The sequence below is a fragment of the Leuresthes tenuis genome, unplaced genomic scaffold (genome assembly GCF_036924035.1).
Source record: "Leuresthes tenuis unplaced genomic scaffold, fLeuTen1.0.hap1 SCAF_21, whole genome shotgun sequence".
Classification (NCBI taxonomy): Eukaryota; Metazoa; Chordata; class Actinopteri; order Atheriniformes; family Atherinopsidae; genus Leuresthes; species Leuresthes tenuis.
The window spans coordinates 21,906,220-21,920,609 of NW_027325375.1; the positions used below are offsets into that span (position 1 = coordinate 21,906,220).

Consider the following 14,390-nt stretch of genomic DNA (forward strand, 5'->3'; position numbering starts at 1 on the left):
AAGCGTTACACAACATTTGAATCTGCTCTCAACATAAAGTAGTTAGATTTGTAACTATGCAACTGCATCTGAAATGTAAAAGTGGCATCCACAAAGGTGAGGGTTATAAAAAGAATGTAACCATCATCGTTTTCTAGCTCCACCCAAGTGATATTATTTTCAAAAGCCAACCAGAAAGTTTCATTGTTGTGGGCTGTGTTTGCATGTAACCAAGGCAACCGGCAAAATGGTGTCCACAATGGGGATGATGGCTGCGTTGTGAAAAGAATGTTTTTCAGTTTTAATCAGAATCCTTTTCTGACCCTAACCGAGGGATGTTTTTGTCCAGACCCAACCAGGAAGTGACAAATGTGTTTCAGTGAAATGTTGTTGCCTTAACGTATCTCAGAAGTGAAAAAACAGTTGTCATATATTACATATATATACAATTCAAAGTGATTTGGGGCCCTGCATCTCTTCTGATTTGGAAACGCTTCAGAGAAATGCTTCAGAGATGGTGTTGCCTTTAATGAGAAGACACCATTTGCTGATGCTACTATCACGTCCCCATATGGCCACAATACCTTCAGCGTTTTAGAAAAGAAAATGCAAGCTTTATTATGGAAAATTTTACTTGTGTGGCTGGTGACCTGTCCACATTGCATCCTGCCCCCCCCCTCCCACTCCCCCCCTGGAAAGCAGTGATGGGCTTCAGCCCCCTGATGACCCTGAAAGGGAATGAAGTGGGTATAGAAAATGGACGAACTGCTTCTGCTTAGCTGTTGGCTGCACCTCAGAGAGTCTAAAATGAATTAAACTCTCTCCTTATAAAATCTAACTGAAGTACAGGCGTTACATACTGTAGCCTGTAGTGGAAAGCACTAAACTGATTTTAAGCCACATTAGCCACATTCATTTTTATTAAATTACTAAGATTTGTATTTAATGTACGGCTTAATCTTAACAGTATAGAATCGAGTTATACCTCTACATGGTCACCGGCATCATTGTAATAACTGTCTAAAGGCCCTTTACTATTTATTACTGTAGAGCTTATTATTAAGAGAAAAAATATACGAATACTTGAAGTGCATATTTGGGCCAAATGTTCGATAGATATTCTGATAGAATGCTTTTTGTGTCATATGTTTTAATAACATTTATGCAGCAGTGCTAGCCCACAGCCCGCCTGGCAGTAGTGTGAGACAGCCTGATAATCCTCAGCCATCCCTGTAATCACCAGCCCCTTGACTACGTCTGATATTGATCACGTTATTCCTACCGAACTGATCATTAACATGACTGGCAGCTACAACAAAGAGAAGAAAGCCTGTTCTCTTTCAAAGCTGCGCCCCTCGATGTGCATTAGGAGCTGCGGACACTGAATGAGGGAAATTACTCCTCTTTTATCAGCACTGTCCTTCTCTCCACAAAATGAACATCTTTCATTAATTTTTCTTTACTCATACACAAAAGTCCATGTTGCTGGCAAGCATGCACCTTCCAAAAGGTTGTGTGCCTGTGGAGGATTAGGTATGATCTTGTTATGTTGCTAATGGAAAGGCTGGCAGAGGAATGCGAGCTGTATTTTCTTTTTTTCTTTTTTTTAATTTTTTGGTGGGAAGGACACAGGTGCCCTTGCAGAGCGATGTGACGTGAGTGGACTGTGAATTTGCCAGGTGGCAGCGAAAGAGAGAATGAGAGAGCGATAGAAATGAAGACAGAGCAAAGCACAGAGAAAAGGAGAGATAGATAGACCCTGTGAGACAGAGCGGAGTCCTCAGGGAAGCTGTGTCTATATAGTAGAGCACTACTCAGTGAATGAGACTTAGAATTTTCTGGAAGGCATTCGCTCTAACACCAAAATGGGCCACGATATTTGATTTTTGGATGAAACTAATCAGCATCCAGGAAAAGAGGAGTTTATCTTTTATAGGTTCCCTGGAAAGCGCTATTAAATGTAGCTGGACCCCCGTGTCCACGCACGGACACTTACGCACAAGCACTTTGCGGTTTTTTACACACATTCACTCACTTAAGATACCTCTCGGTGTAAGATTTATAGGCGTAGTGATTGGCTTCATCACCCCCCTCCACCATTCTGCGGCACTGCCATTTGCAATGGTTGACGAGCCCCTCCGCCCTCTCAAACATGGCCGTCTAAGGGACTGTGGGGTGGGGGAGTGGAGGAAATGAGGATGGGTGGCGTAAGGCACGCCGTCTCAGATCACTCCTCCTCCACCTCCTTCATCATCTGTTTATATTATCCATGCACCTCTTCAGCCACTGTTGAAGGTCATTCCACAAGCTTCCTCATTCAGCGCTCAAGCCCGCTCCCTCAGCCACTTCACCTTTGTCACTTTTGACTAAAAAGAGTGAGTGAATGGGCTGCTATACTTTATAGTGCTGCGTCAAAAGAGGCGGAGTAGGGGAGAAAATTCAGTTTTTGGGGACTGGCGTCGGGGGGGTGGGGACATGACGTTTTGTAGATAAGAGGCTTCCCATTGGCTCAGCGAGGTGTCAGTCCTGCATGCTGCTGCAGACGGACAGGCCACTCGATGAATATGGATGAGAGCAGTGAAAAGGGTGATGCGGCAGGGAAGACCCCCCCCTTCAAACCGATGCAGGCTCGAACAATGCGTGCCGTCTTTCACTGAAAACACTGAGAGCCTGCATTAGCATTTTCTCAGACAATTGAGGCTCTGGCCAGCTGCAGGCATGGCTCGGATGCTGCGGTGAAATCTCTTTTTCTACACCTACTGATGAATAAGACCTCGGTGAAAAAGGTCGACTGGCCGCATTCCTCAACACAACCATTGCACCTATGCCTAGGCTAATGTTAAGATCCCCTTTAGAGATTGTGTCCCGGCATTGATGGCGATCTGACAGAGGACTTGAGAAGCAGCAGATCTCAGAATGGGTAAGCTTCAAACTCTTTTCGTCTGACTTGTTGAATTTATCCATCATGCTAGACTGTGGGTAGTTTCATACATCGAAAGACCATTTTGTTCATTATTGCTCATTTTTGCTCCATCGTCCTTGCTCCCTGTCAGGAGTAGGTTAGTCCATTGAAATGCAGAATGGGTACTTGGAAGGGTTGTGAGAAGGAGGGAGGACGGTCACAAGGCATTTCCTCCTGACCCACCCCCCTCTAGTGACTTAACTAAACACATTTGGCTCAGAGACTATGTCTCTCCTCCAAGCCATCCTTCTAGTGTTGGATGCAAGGGTTTGAACTAACACCCCACTGGCTGAGCTTCCCAATGTGCCCCACTGCTCCCGTTTTCTGGCGACAGATTGCCATGTTTACTCTACCACATGATGCCATTAAAACCTGTTACTGTGATCTCAGACACTAGGATGGAATTAATTATTGACTAATGACAGCAAACGTCTCTGTGAGGGCGATGGAGGGAATCTTAGTGGCTTCCTTCCCTGCTGGCTTTACTCTTGCTGAAGATGACTAGAAAGTTACGCAGTGGGTTTGGGCTTGTCTGCCAACAACAGGTCGTTGGATATTGGGATCCTGTAATCGGCATCAAATTAATTTTTGTCGTGTGGGTATCAGATATATTCTGAAAGAAGCGAGGGCTCAAAAGCTTTTCGGCGACCGTGAATGATTGCTGTTTTTCTCACCAAGGTCATTTTATGTTTTACATTATGAGAAAAGCTGCGAGCTGACTGTAACATTGAACAAAATCCTGAACATCTAAAAAAGCCCAAGATGTTTAGAGTAAATAATCAGATGTGAATTTTGAGATTTGTTTCTAAAAAATTACCGTGATCTGACATATTTACTATCTTTAGTTAATGTCCATGTTTGTCATTTCATGTAGATGTAGGAATGATATCTCAGTACAGATGACTAGTTATTCGAGACTAAAAGTGAAATGGCATCAACAATCACGTCACTGAATATTTGTGTATTTGTCAGAGCCATTGGTTATGGGTTATGTGCACAAAAACAAGCCTATATCTCAATGGAACATGAGAGGCATATTAATGCAATAAACAGAAGAGCAAACATGTGGGCTGTGAAATTCCCTTATGTCACAGTGCCATGTTCATTCACATCTTAGTCTAATGAGTGCAGTACTGAGGCAACAGGTTGGTCTCCGTCCACCTCCATCCTCTGTTTCCACCACACCGGTCAAGCCTCCGCATTCGACATCCTCCACAAGGCATAAAATGTGACATGGCGACTGCCATCGAAAATCGGTCTCATGCCGCACTTGACAAAACGCAAAAGAAATCTCATCATACCAAAATGGATAGTTGCTTCTTACATCTCTGCCCGCTCCACTGATGTCACCCTTTTGGCAGCTGAAAAGGATCGAACATGACGTCATTGCATCCAAATCAGCATGCAGAGGAGATTATTTGTATCACTGCTCCAATACAAGTATGCACCTGTATTAAGTGTTTCAATGATGTCATCAAGATGATATTTGGAAATGATCCCAGGTGCCGTACGTCTATGAATATAAAACTTCCATGCGTTGATGTCAGGTTATTTAATTTTTTTGTTGCATGCTCCATATGTGGTTGATTGCTTTTTCTCAGATTACACACTCAATGTGATCAGGGTTTTCTTGGACGGACACTTTACCCACTTTAGTGTTGATTAATTCTTAATTGAGGTTGTAGGAGAAAGCTCTTGCCCTTGTTCCGCTGCAAATTTTTCAAACTGACATGCTGTCAATCACCGACTGCTGCAAGCCACATTAAATTACAGAAGCCCCGTCCAAAATGGAGGAGATTTAGAACATTTTGGCTGTATACCCTTTGAGCAAATCTGCAGGATTGATTCCCATATGTTCTCCGCATGTCTGTTAATTACAAAGGATAATTCCATATTGGCATTCATGAACCTCTTGGATTATGAGTTCACATGTTTGTGTCTAGTCCTCTGAGTGTAACTTTGCTTCTCAGGACACATTTCTACGCTCAGATTAATAGATTAATTCTACGTTCCTCTGATTCACGTGTAGAGGAGGATTACTAAACACTGAGCTTGGCTGGGTATTTATTCAGAGGTTGCTAAAACTCCTTGAAAATGGTTAAAATTAGACCTCTGCAAACTGGAAAGGAGGTCATCATTTACTCCACAAGAAATCTGGGACAGGACACAGAATATACCACCAATCTCTAATAGATTGTGAATACACTTAAAGCTACAAAATGGTCAAGCTCAGAATGCTAAATCTCCATAAAAATACATTCCCTTCACCAGAAGAATGTAGATACGTGATTCTAATTACTTTCTTCCATTGTGATTTTCTTTGCTTGTAGTAGGTATTGGGGGTTGAGTATATATATGTTCGGCATGACGATGTGTGGAACTGCTGTACATAATGTGGCCTTTTCCCACTTTGTGTGTCTCTCCCCCAGAGGAGGGTGAGTACTTCCTGAAGGTGCTGATCCCCAGCTATGCAGCCGGCTCTATAATTGGCAAGGGTGGCCAGACCATCGTACAACTGCAGAAAGAGACGGGTGCCACCATTAAGCTGTCCAAATCCAAAGACTTCTACCCAGGTAAGAACGGAGAAAGAAAGAAAGAAAGAAAGAAAGAAAGAAAGAAAGAAAGAAAGAAAGAAAGAAAGAAAGAAAGAAAGAAAGAAAGAAAGAAAGAAAGAAAGAAAGAAAGAAAGAAAGAAAGAAAGAAAGAAAGAAAGAAAGAAAGAAAGAAAGAAAGAAAGAAAGAAAGAAAGAAAGAAAGAAAGAAAGAAAGAAAGAAAGGCTCATAAAAGGTAATGTGCAAAAGTCTTGAGTCAGCCCTCATTTCTTCAGATTGTCTTGTAATTTTTTGAAGTGGTCTTGAGCAGTAGTTCTCCAGGCTTTCTGAAGGTATTTCAAAGTTTTCTCTGGACACTGGCTTTCCTTTTCACTCATTTTCAGTCCAGTTCTTGTGTCTGACCATTTTCAGAGGAATGTGTGTTTTTTGTTTGTTAAGCCCCTTAACACTGAATCATTCAAGCCTAAAAAGGCACCCAACTCAAGGGACCAACCAGTGTTGTCTGCACATAAAAGACCACTTGGCAAAGAACCAATTTTGAATTGTATCTTTTGGCACTTTGTTACTAGCAGCATGTCACGAAGATACATAATTTGTTCTAATTTCTTTGGTCATCTCTACAAAAAATGCCAAAGATAACATGACTTTATTTGCGCAAAATAGTATTTTTGAACCAATAAGGTGATTCCCAAAGAGGTATCAGCTCAACTTTGAATATCTCAGCAGGGTGTGCGGTGTGTCAGAAATTATTTTTTGGAAAATGGAAAAGAGGAGTATAAAAGAAGTGGCAGGCCTAAAAAAAAAAAAAAAACTATCTACAGGAAATGAACAGTATCCAAAAGGGATGTCCTTAAGAAAAGGATAAAAAAACCTGACACAAGACCTGAGAGATACATCTGGACCTTCAGTTGATCCATCTACTGTTGGCCTCATCAGAAATTGTCTTCATGGAAGGATAGCAGTCAAGACCTGGCGTCCACGAGAAGTGGACTGAAAATCAGTGGCAACAGGTCTCATGGAGAAATGAATCCTCCCCAGAGCCTGGACCTCAACATTATTGAAGCAGTGTGGGATCATCTGACAGAGAACGGAACAAAAGGCAGCCGACATCCAAAGAAGAGCTTTGGGATGTCCTTCAAGAAGCCTGGAGAACTATTCCTGAAGACTGCTTATAGAAACTAGGTGTGAAGAATAAAGGTGCTCATGCCTAATATAGATTGTCAAGCTTGTTAGAATTGTACAAACTCTGTTTACTAATATACTGTATTTACATTTCACATAAAAAAAATCAGAGCACCTATTTGCAGTTTCCTTGGCAATATATAAAGAATTGAGCAGTGGTTCGAGACTTTTGCACCATACCGTACATGAGAGGAGTCATCTCACTCATCAACCAGCTGAATGAATGACTGATGCCGTGCTCAAATACATCATTTAATATTGCCTCATCATTTGGCTTCTCAGGAATAATTCCAGGCCATTTTAATCATACAGTGGTCATAAACACTGAATTTAATCATCCTCCTATCCTTGAGAGACTGAACATGGATGTAAATGTTGACTGAATGCTGTCAGATGCTGCAGACAAGTCTTCTTGATTCTTTTTTTGCCTTTTTGCCAGTGTCAATGCTTTTAGCAACTCAAAAAGAAGGTGCTTGCAGTCAGTAGGATATGTATGACCTATAACACATGGAAGATATTACTTTGTGACATGTACCCCAATTATCAGGTTTCCAGGACGTGCAGCAATTTCACATCAAGATATTCATGCCAATACAAAAGCTGCATCACATTTGTGGACAATCGAAAGAGTTTGAAGGCCTTTTCATTCCCTTTATCTCATGAAAAAGAAGCTGCGCAAGTTATGTGGTGCAGAGGACTTACGGGCGTACATCCAAAATATTAATTGTGCTGGGGAGTGTCACTCAAAGCTGACGTCAGGAGGAGAAAGATGCTCATGCAGCTGAGTGACCCCTTTCATATGGAGGTAATAGATGAACCATCTTATCTTCCAAACATAAAACGGCTGAGTCGTAGAGGAGCCTGGCTGATTGTCCTTCATGCCTCAGAGGAGGCTCCAACCTGCTGAAAAGAACAGGTGCTGAGCGTCTCGCTGTTTATTAGGTCCAGATGTTCTCTGCAATAACTGATCCAGGCAAATAACCCCTCACGTAGTAGTAGACTTTTTACATTATGTATATATAGAACATAAAACAGCCTCTGAAGATCAGAATTAGGAGGTAGTAATGTGTGTCACAGGATATGAATTTGAGAAATACTCCAGATGTTTTCAAATTATAGAGTTCCCTGACTGCTTTGAGCACTTAAAACTGTACCACTGCAAAGGGAGAATGACGCTGTTATGAGAGAAAGCAATTTCCTTTGTAATGACTGCTTTGAGTAGAGTTTCTGTCCTGTGACCTCTGCAGTATCAGCAGTAAAAGAAAAAATATTGCTCTACCTATAGGAAAAATACACTACACATTTTGAATTCAGCTTGTTCTTCTCGCTGTTACATGTGATATATTGGACTGCCTGAACCGTGGCAAAGATTTACTGAGAGCTGGGGGAAAGGAAAAGGAGGATGTGCAAATATTTTTCCTGTACTTTGTCTTCCACTATGTTTCTTATGAGCATGTTCGGAGGGCACAGCTTGAGATTCTGCACACAGGAAGTCAGCTATGATTGAGGGAATGACTTAATACTGAACAGCTAAACTACTGAATAGCTACTGAACTAATAAAAGGAATACTATGTATCCTAATTTCTTTCTTGAGATTGTGAGATGTGTTCGTGGTCCACCACCTGTTCTACCCATCCCCCTTCTCATTATTGTGATGAGTGAGAAGAGGAGTTCAGGGAAAGGGTGCTGGCAAGAATTTGATTGGACAGTTGTTCTGTCCAACTCAAGTAAAATGAACCGACTGCATGAAACGACTGCTACTGTACGTTGTACAACTGCTGAGGGTACCGCTTTTGGAGATGTCAGTGGAGGCTAAACTTTGCTGTCTTAGTGTTGAATCAGCTACAATTCGGACTAATATAGCATGCTAACACCATACACAGTTCACGCTCTTATCTGTCATCCAGCGGTAGACCGAGCTCACTCATGATGGCATACAAGATAAATCAAGGAGCAACAACCAATACAGCCATTTTCCTCTGCATTCTCTCAGTGATGGTTCAGTCCAAGAATCCCAACCCCCGTCACAGGAAGAAATGAAAGCATGAATTCAAAGTCTTAATGGGGACCTGTGCAACTGAGTCCCGTTGTGACTGAGATGGATGAGTGGTAGTGAAGGGTGTGGATGATGCATGATTGTATGAGAATGAGGGGACAGGGGGGCAGGCCCAGAAATAGCCTCTTTCAATCTCTCTCTGTGGACATGACCCCTCTCCCAGCTGTACTCAAGCTGCTCTAACACACGCCAAGTTTCCTCTTTCCTCCTCCCCACTCATTGTTTTGCTCAGATTTGATTCCTGGTAGTTAGGAGAGTTTGAGCCAGATAAGATGACATCATACCTCCTTTAAAATTTCTTTGCTTGCTTCCTTCCTACACATAGGTGATGACTTTGATTTGTTTTTATGTGGCTAGAGCTTGTCTTAACCGTTCCATTGCCAAGTTACTGGAGACGCTGTAAACGCTGCTTGCTATGCATTCACCCACTTGTAATCTGCATTTCGCACACGCCCACATACAACTACATACTCCTACTTACACACATCCACATATTTAAGCAGCTGCAAAGAGGGCTTTGGGAGTTCACGATTTGAGCTTAAACTTAGAAATAAAACTTTGCTTCATGCAGCTTGCCACCAGCCAAGTATGTGTATTGAGTTACTTTGTTCAGCACAAACAGATGAAGTTGTTGTAATGTCATAGAAACACAGAATGTAGGCGCTCCATTATCTGTTCATAAGATATCAGTCACATCTGTGACCTTAGGTCAATGAACACCACTACTCCACAGGGTATAAGGTGGGGGTATTTCCTTCAAAGATGACACGAAAATGTACTTTGATTGTATCACCATATGTAGCCTATATTGTGGCTCCCCTTTGGACAGTATCAGCTCTGTCTTGGATGACATCATAGATGGGGATTTCAGACCAACTGAAACAAGAGCTTTTACTTCCCCACATCTAAATCTGTGCCTCCAGTGAATAACAGTCCAACTTAGATCAGAAACAGTTGTTACAGTGTAGTTCTCTCGTATTTTTCTGCTTTATGATGCCAATATGTTGTTTTAAAGAGCAAGACTCTCTGCTGACCTGATCTGCGACCAAGAGATTTCCAATACACAGCAAGTAAACAGCTGCTGCAGGTTTTTTTTTGTGATTGGCAAAGGTCAGTTGATTAAAGGGGCACTCCACCAGTTTCAGATACAGTGTTCCAATCGAAGTCATCACATCAGAGTCAACTCTGCTCCTTCAGAATCCAAATCTATCACCACAGGCACCCTGCCGGGTTGTGTCAGCTCTCTGGTTCTTTTCTATAAGACTAAATAACGCTACACACAACAAATAGCCATCACAGGAACTTTCTTTTTACATTTTCTGATGACACCACCATCCACCAGCTTATGTCTTAGAGATAGAAAACATGGTACACATTGATTTGGTCTGCTCGTATAAATATCTCGGTATCCATTAGGATAACACCTTCAGCTGGAGGGTCCCTGCTGAAGGTTTGTGTTCTCACCAACAACAGAGACTGCGTTTTTCACGTTGACTCAGAGTGCATGCTGTGGATCAGAGGATTATATTTTTATTTTACCACTCTGTATTAGAGAGCTTAGTCAGATATGAGATGTCAGCATAGTTTGGCAATCTCACTGTGCAGCTAAAAACTAAGCTTGCTCATCTGGTACAATCCACCATAAAGGTGTTAGGGAGGACTGAAAACAAGTCCCTCCACTCAATTTATGAGCAATCTGTTCCCAAACAAGCTCAGAGGATATTGACTAACCCATCACATATCCTCTACACAGACTATAAGCTTTTGGCCTCTGTGTGTCCTTTGTTCCTCCCTCTACTAAACTTTAAAACAAATCTGTGTGAGGCTGAAAGGGCTGTGAAATATGTCATAGGTGTTTGAATATAGGGCATTTGCAATAAGCCTTTATTTATAACGGCTGTGAAAGATTGTATGAACATTGGGAACTTTTAGTGGTGCTATTTCTTACTGTGATTATCTTTGACTGAGGCTGTGAAGGCGTGTTACAATGTGTGCAGCATTTGAGTCCAAAATAAATTTCCCTAAGAGAACATTAAAGCATATTGTACTGTATCTTATCGTATCGTATTGTGATGTAACGTCTTGTACCATGTTGTATTGTATAGTATTTGTTAGATGTGTAGCAGTTGTAATGCAAATGACTTCCAAAGCTTGGGCTTGGAAGATTTACAAGCAGAAGACCTCCACTGTAATTGGGGTTGTGGAGTTTGAAACAGTGATAGATAATCCATATGTCCAAAATTAAAGTTAGGATGTCTTTGCCTCTGTTGCTGTAGCTATTTTTTGGTCTTTAGTATAATTTTCACTATTCAGTGTTGGTATGCTCCACCTGATGGTTACTTGTTATCAGCAGCTGTTCTAGTGGAGGTAGATATTATGATGCTTTGGACAAAGTTTGGTTTTGAATATGATCTACTTTTTAGAGGAATAGAACAGATCCAGTTATTAAATAAAGGGCTGTGCTGTCCAATCCTCCTTGCTTTACAAAAACAGAGCAAAAGCATGATTTGCGAAGAAACAATTCAAACCACACTAATTTGACACGCTACACATCTTGGGGGTGTAATTTTTGTGATCAGACAACAGCATGCTGGAGAAAACAGAGCAGTGAGCAGACCAACATCCTCAAAGAGGACTCAGAACTGTGGAGACATGAATCACCTCTTTCAGTCAGAACTTTCACACTAAAAATCTGAGCAAACAAAGGATACTGAAATTTGTTAGTTAAGCCTTGTGCCTTGAGTTGAATTTACAGACTTTTTATCCAAGCAGTTATGCACAACTATTTACGCGATCACATAACTTCAAATGCTATCGAAGGGAGAATCGTGACTCTGTTTGTGGATCATGGTTCTCCATCAGAAGGAGATATATCGCCCACTGCCAAATGCTAGTCAGTTCTGGTGGTCACATCTCCAGAGACTGAGATCTATGTGATAGTACCCCTGATTTTATTTAGTATTTCCAACATAACTTTCGCATTACCTAATTTATTCTGCGTGTTCTTTGTTGACCTTTTTTTGCTTCTCTTATCCACTAAAGAAACAATCACTGTCTCATTGCAATATTAGTCTTGTAATCTTTTTTGCTGATGTCATTTGAGTAATGTTAGACTAACTGTGCAATTCAAACCATTTTTGTATGCTCCCAGTAACTTGTTCTTTGCAAACAAACTAAACGCCTGATTGTCTTTTAATTACTGCAAGCTCTATTGTAAATCCATGCTTTATGCAGCTACCAGCTAATATACACTGTCTCTACTGTTGGCAGTGCAGTTGTTTAGATGAATGTTCAACGTCACCATTTTGTTGTCGTATAGAATAACACAAAATGCGTGTCAACGAGAATCAGTACAGTAGCGATCACGTTGCAGAGTGAGACTCAGAGAGCGCATTCATTATTAATGTGTTAATAACAGTAAAATACTGTCAGGGAGAAGCCAGTATTTTACTAATATTAACAGATTTTCTAATATCAATATCACCATTGATATTACTCAACATTATGCAGTAACATTACTCTTTATTCTATTTATTTTAACTTTATGGTTTAAAGCTGATGTGTTGGCATTTTACGTCTCAAGAATCAAGTTTTCCAAGCAGGTTGTTTCCTATTTTCATCGCCAAACTTCACTAATATATTATTGATTTAATAATACTAATGTGTGTCAGCATATCTCATCATCAGTGCTTGGATTAACTACACTTGTGGTGTCAGTAAGTGAGAGTAATTGGGGTCTGTTAGTCAGGAATACTGTTTTATGCTGATAAATTAAAGGTTGTCTTCTGTTATTTGACAAGTGACAGAATTAACTGCCAATTTACATGCAATAGGTGTAAATTTAACAAATAGGAAAGGAAGGGAGAGAGACTAGATCAGCAAACAGTATAATATTTATTTAAATTCATACTAAGCTACTATTTTTTGCCAGTCTTTCTAAACACTTCTCCTTCTGTGCTCGGGTTCAGGAGACAGGCTTGGGCCAGTCGTAGAGCAAATAAGTAAATCAGAATCACAGTGGTTACTTTCTGAAGCACAAATAAACATGATTACACCTTTGTATGGTTTCACACAACCCCACAGGAAACTGCCGCAATTTCTGTGAAAATCCTGCCAAAAGAAAGCCTGCATGTGTGCAGAGATGTGGACAAGTGCAGGGAGCCAAGAAGAGGAAGGAGACAGCATTTCAGCTGATCACCACTTTTTTGTAGTTCTCACAAATGAAGACTTTCAACATGTAAAGACAATGCACCTACTGGCTAAAGGTTATGGAAAAGGTTAAGAAAAAATAGGGGATTACAGGTTTATGATTACCGGTTCTGTTTTTATTTGCTAAAAAAACTTTGGTGAACATCCATCCATCCATTTTCTATACCGTCAATCCGTCAGGTTTGTGGGTCGTGGGGGGGCTGGAGCCTATCCCAGCAATCAGGTCAACAGTAACTTTGGTGAACATGTGTTTTCATAAAACAACTGACCTTATTTCTGAAAAAAAAAAGTATTTAGATATTTGTGACCACCGTTTTATGACATAAGAGACTATCCATCAACATGATGGAAATGTCAGAAAGTACAGAGTAGTGACACTTTACAATAACAGTGTTTGATAAAAAATTCTGCTTAATTTCTGATCAAAGATCTGATCAAATGACTACTTAACAGTGTAATTTCTTTTGTACAGTTTGTGAACAGTTTGACATCAGATCCTTTATTACTTCAGTCCCATAACATCAGAAAGAATTCCATTTTGTCCACGTAGTTAGAATTTATCAAGTGAGAAGCACTAGAACCAGGTGCAAATAGCAAATAAATCTGTAATTTATTGACTTATTTCTTTTAACCAAATGCCAGAAGAAGACTATGATGAGTGGGGTGTGCTTTTTGGCTTTGTTCAAAGATGGCCACATGGATGGAAGCGAACCTCTGACTGAGGTTAGATGTCGTATAAAGGTTTTGCAGGAGAATTTTTTCCTCTTATTTTCCTGGATGTAAACAGATCAGTACAATAGATCCCCACATTTACCATCGATGTTTGTGTTTTAGAGAGGCTTTTAATGTGACATGATGAATACAGTCAGCACAGAGATTTCCAACAATGTTTCTGCTCAATTTGTAGTGTTGATAATACTGTATCTTAGAGCAGCTGTTGATGTGTTGACAGTAATTATGGGTGATGTTTCATGAGTGGAATGCTGACAGTCTCAGGCAGAGGATTTGGACAGGCTATTACGACGACTGATTGTCATTCTAAAAAGTTCAGTCAATACCGAGAAGTGTAGAAACTTCCGTACTCTGGGATCAAGATAGAAGACATGAGTTTCTGGTGTTGTGGAGAAAGCTTAAGAGTGAGAGTGTGCTCTCCGGGGCACCACTGACACATTTTTCTCCCCTCATGTCAGTATGAGAATGATCAAATCCTGACTGTGACTCAAAGCAAGGAACTACTATTTGAAAATTCATTATTGCTAAAGGAAGATGAGAGGCAAAAACTGATGCCAGCATTTTAGGAAGGGTGGAGTTAAGTCTAACATTCAGATAGTTTTATGTCCTCTTTGTGGTGTCACACCAACAACACAGGTTGTAGGAACTTTAGCAGAAATTGTCCTACTGTCTGGGAGGTCAGTCTTTGGAAAGACATGTTTAACTGGAGATTAGTG

General features: G+C 40.8%; 1 protein-coding gene across 2 annotated transcripts in view; it reads left to right on the plus strand.

The window, feature by feature from the left end:
• nova1 (NOVA alternative splicing regulator 1) overlaps positions 1–14,390 on the plus strand; it is a 29,221-nt gene that overhangs the window by 3,301 nt on the left and 11,530 nt on the right. Inside the window, exons 1-2 of one of the 2 annotated variants that reach the window (XM_072375127.1) lie at positions 2,538–2,899; positions 5,371–5,514. In XM_072375127.1, the coding sequence (XP_072231228.1) occupies positions 2,896–2,899; positions 5,371–5,514 (148 nt within the window). In that variant the 5' untranslated portion in view covers positions 2,538–2,895. Of the gene's footprint in view, positions 1–2,537; positions 2,900–5,370; positions 5,515–14,390 lie in introns of those variants that run through there. The other variant, XM_072375126.1, reaches the window with a different exon arrangement.